At 39.9% G+C, this 1,602-nt stretch overlaps 1 protein-coding gene across 1 annotated transcript; it reads right to left on the reverse strand.

The window, feature by feature from the left end:
* Nucleotides 1–188: 188 nt before the first annotated feature.
* LOC111382473 lies at nucleotides 189–1,596 on the reverse strand. Its single transcript, XM_023006464.1, has 3 exons — nucleotides 1,391–1,596; nucleotides 1,082–1,290; nucleotides 189–990 (listed from the first exon to the last, which is right to left on the reverse strand). The coding sequence occupies exons 2-3, from the start codon at nucleotides 1,085–1,087 to the stop codon at nucleotides 439–441; spliced, it is 558 nt and encodes a 185-aa protein (XP_022862232.1). The 5' UTR covers nucleotides 1,088–1,290; nucleotides 1,391–1,596; the 3' UTR covers nucleotides 189–438.
* Nucleotides 1,597–1,602: the final 6 nt, after the last annotated feature.

The raw sequence follows: 1,602 nt of genomic DNA on the forward strand, positions 1-1,602 counted from the left end.
CTACAAAATTCCTGAGGACTGATAATGACCACCACTAATGACATGTGTCAAAATAAAACATCATTAGGCAAAGACTCAACAATTGCAGACTCAGGTGATCAACAAGTTTCTAAAAAATGGCTTGTGCCTAAGACAACGGTCATGCTACTAATCCTGCAGGGTCCCATTTTAGCACTCACCAATTGTCCCATTTTAGCACAACTGATGGTAACGTGATGGTATGCAATGAGAACATCATGCAGAGGTGTGAGTCTGTATTACTTGTCAACCTTGCCCCAAAACATCGCTGTACACATGTATCATATTTTAGTACATACCAGTATTACAAGAATGAGTGCAGCAAGATTTTTAGCTTGCCCAACAGGAATCCAAAATAGCAGAAACAAGGATTGCATCCAGAATTTTTATTCCATATCTTATAACTATAAGGTAATGCAGCTAACAATATGAGATGGGTAGCCCGTATACCTCACAATGTTTTCTGAGATCATCTGCTCCAAGTGAATCTGCAATTTCTAGCAGTTGTATAGGATTTTGTGGCTCTACCAAATGCTCTGCTGCCATTTTCTCACAGAAGCTTTTCAAACTTGGAGCTGTCCTGTTCACAGAAAAGTTTCTTGAACTTGGTCCTGTGCAATTCCTAATTTCAACCTTTTCCACAGCGAAGGACACTTCCTCAGATTTCAAATCATTGAATGCAAAACCTTCATGCAGATCATCTAATTCATCCTCGACTTTTAGCTTCTGAGTACCGCCAACTATACTGGGAAGAAAGCCAGGATGATAGAGAGAAGTAACAAGCAATAGATGTGTCTCACCAACTGAAACAAAAGTTGCCTTCTTCATTCCATGCAACCGAGTCGGAATGGGTTGTTCATTTTTTACTTTCTTTCCATCCCACATATAAACATCACCAGTAACAGCAACGGCACCACTCCAGTACTTCCAAGCAGATATGCTAACAATATTCCTCCCACACAGCGAATATAACTATATTAAAACAAAATACTGCCATGTTCAGTACTGACATTCCAACAAATGAAAAGCCACACTTCATATAGTAAAATAAAATAAAACCTACCGACATCGAAGATCAGGATCGGAGGACACCCAGAAGAATAATGCACCATCATCTGTACGAGCCATGCTGTGTGACATCCCAGCAGCTACAGCAACTACATTAAGGCGTTCCATGCGATGGAATTTTAGTGTAGTATTTTCAATTTTTTTAATATTTCTTGCAATGACCACACGTCTTGGTGTAACAAACCGGTGGCCCCAAGTGAACAGCTGCCAAATGATGGAGTTCAACAACAATAACCATATGTCATAGAAAATTTGCCTTGTTACTAAATTCTACAAGAGAAATAGTTGATCATTTTTGACATACCTCTCCATCAAATCCTAGAACAATAGTGTGATACTTAGCTGCAGCAACTCCAGTTAAGAACTTTGCCCTTCAGGTATTCAACCACTCTAGGTATGTAATTTGACGCTGAGTTAGAGGTGCCGTAACCAAGCTGGCCCTCTTTATTGCAACCCCATGTATAAACTTCACCTGCCTCTGAAACAACAACAGTGTGTTTCTTTGCTGCAGCAACA

Source organism: Olea europaea, unplaced genomic scaffold (assembly GCF_002742605.1).
Source record: "Olea europaea var. sylvestris unplaced genomic scaffold, O_europaea_v1 scaffold25080, whole genome shotgun sequence".
In the NCBI taxonomy this organism is placed as follows: domain Eukaryota; kingdom Viridiplantae; phylum Streptophyta; class Magnoliopsida; order Lamiales; family Oleaceae; genus Olea; species Olea europaea.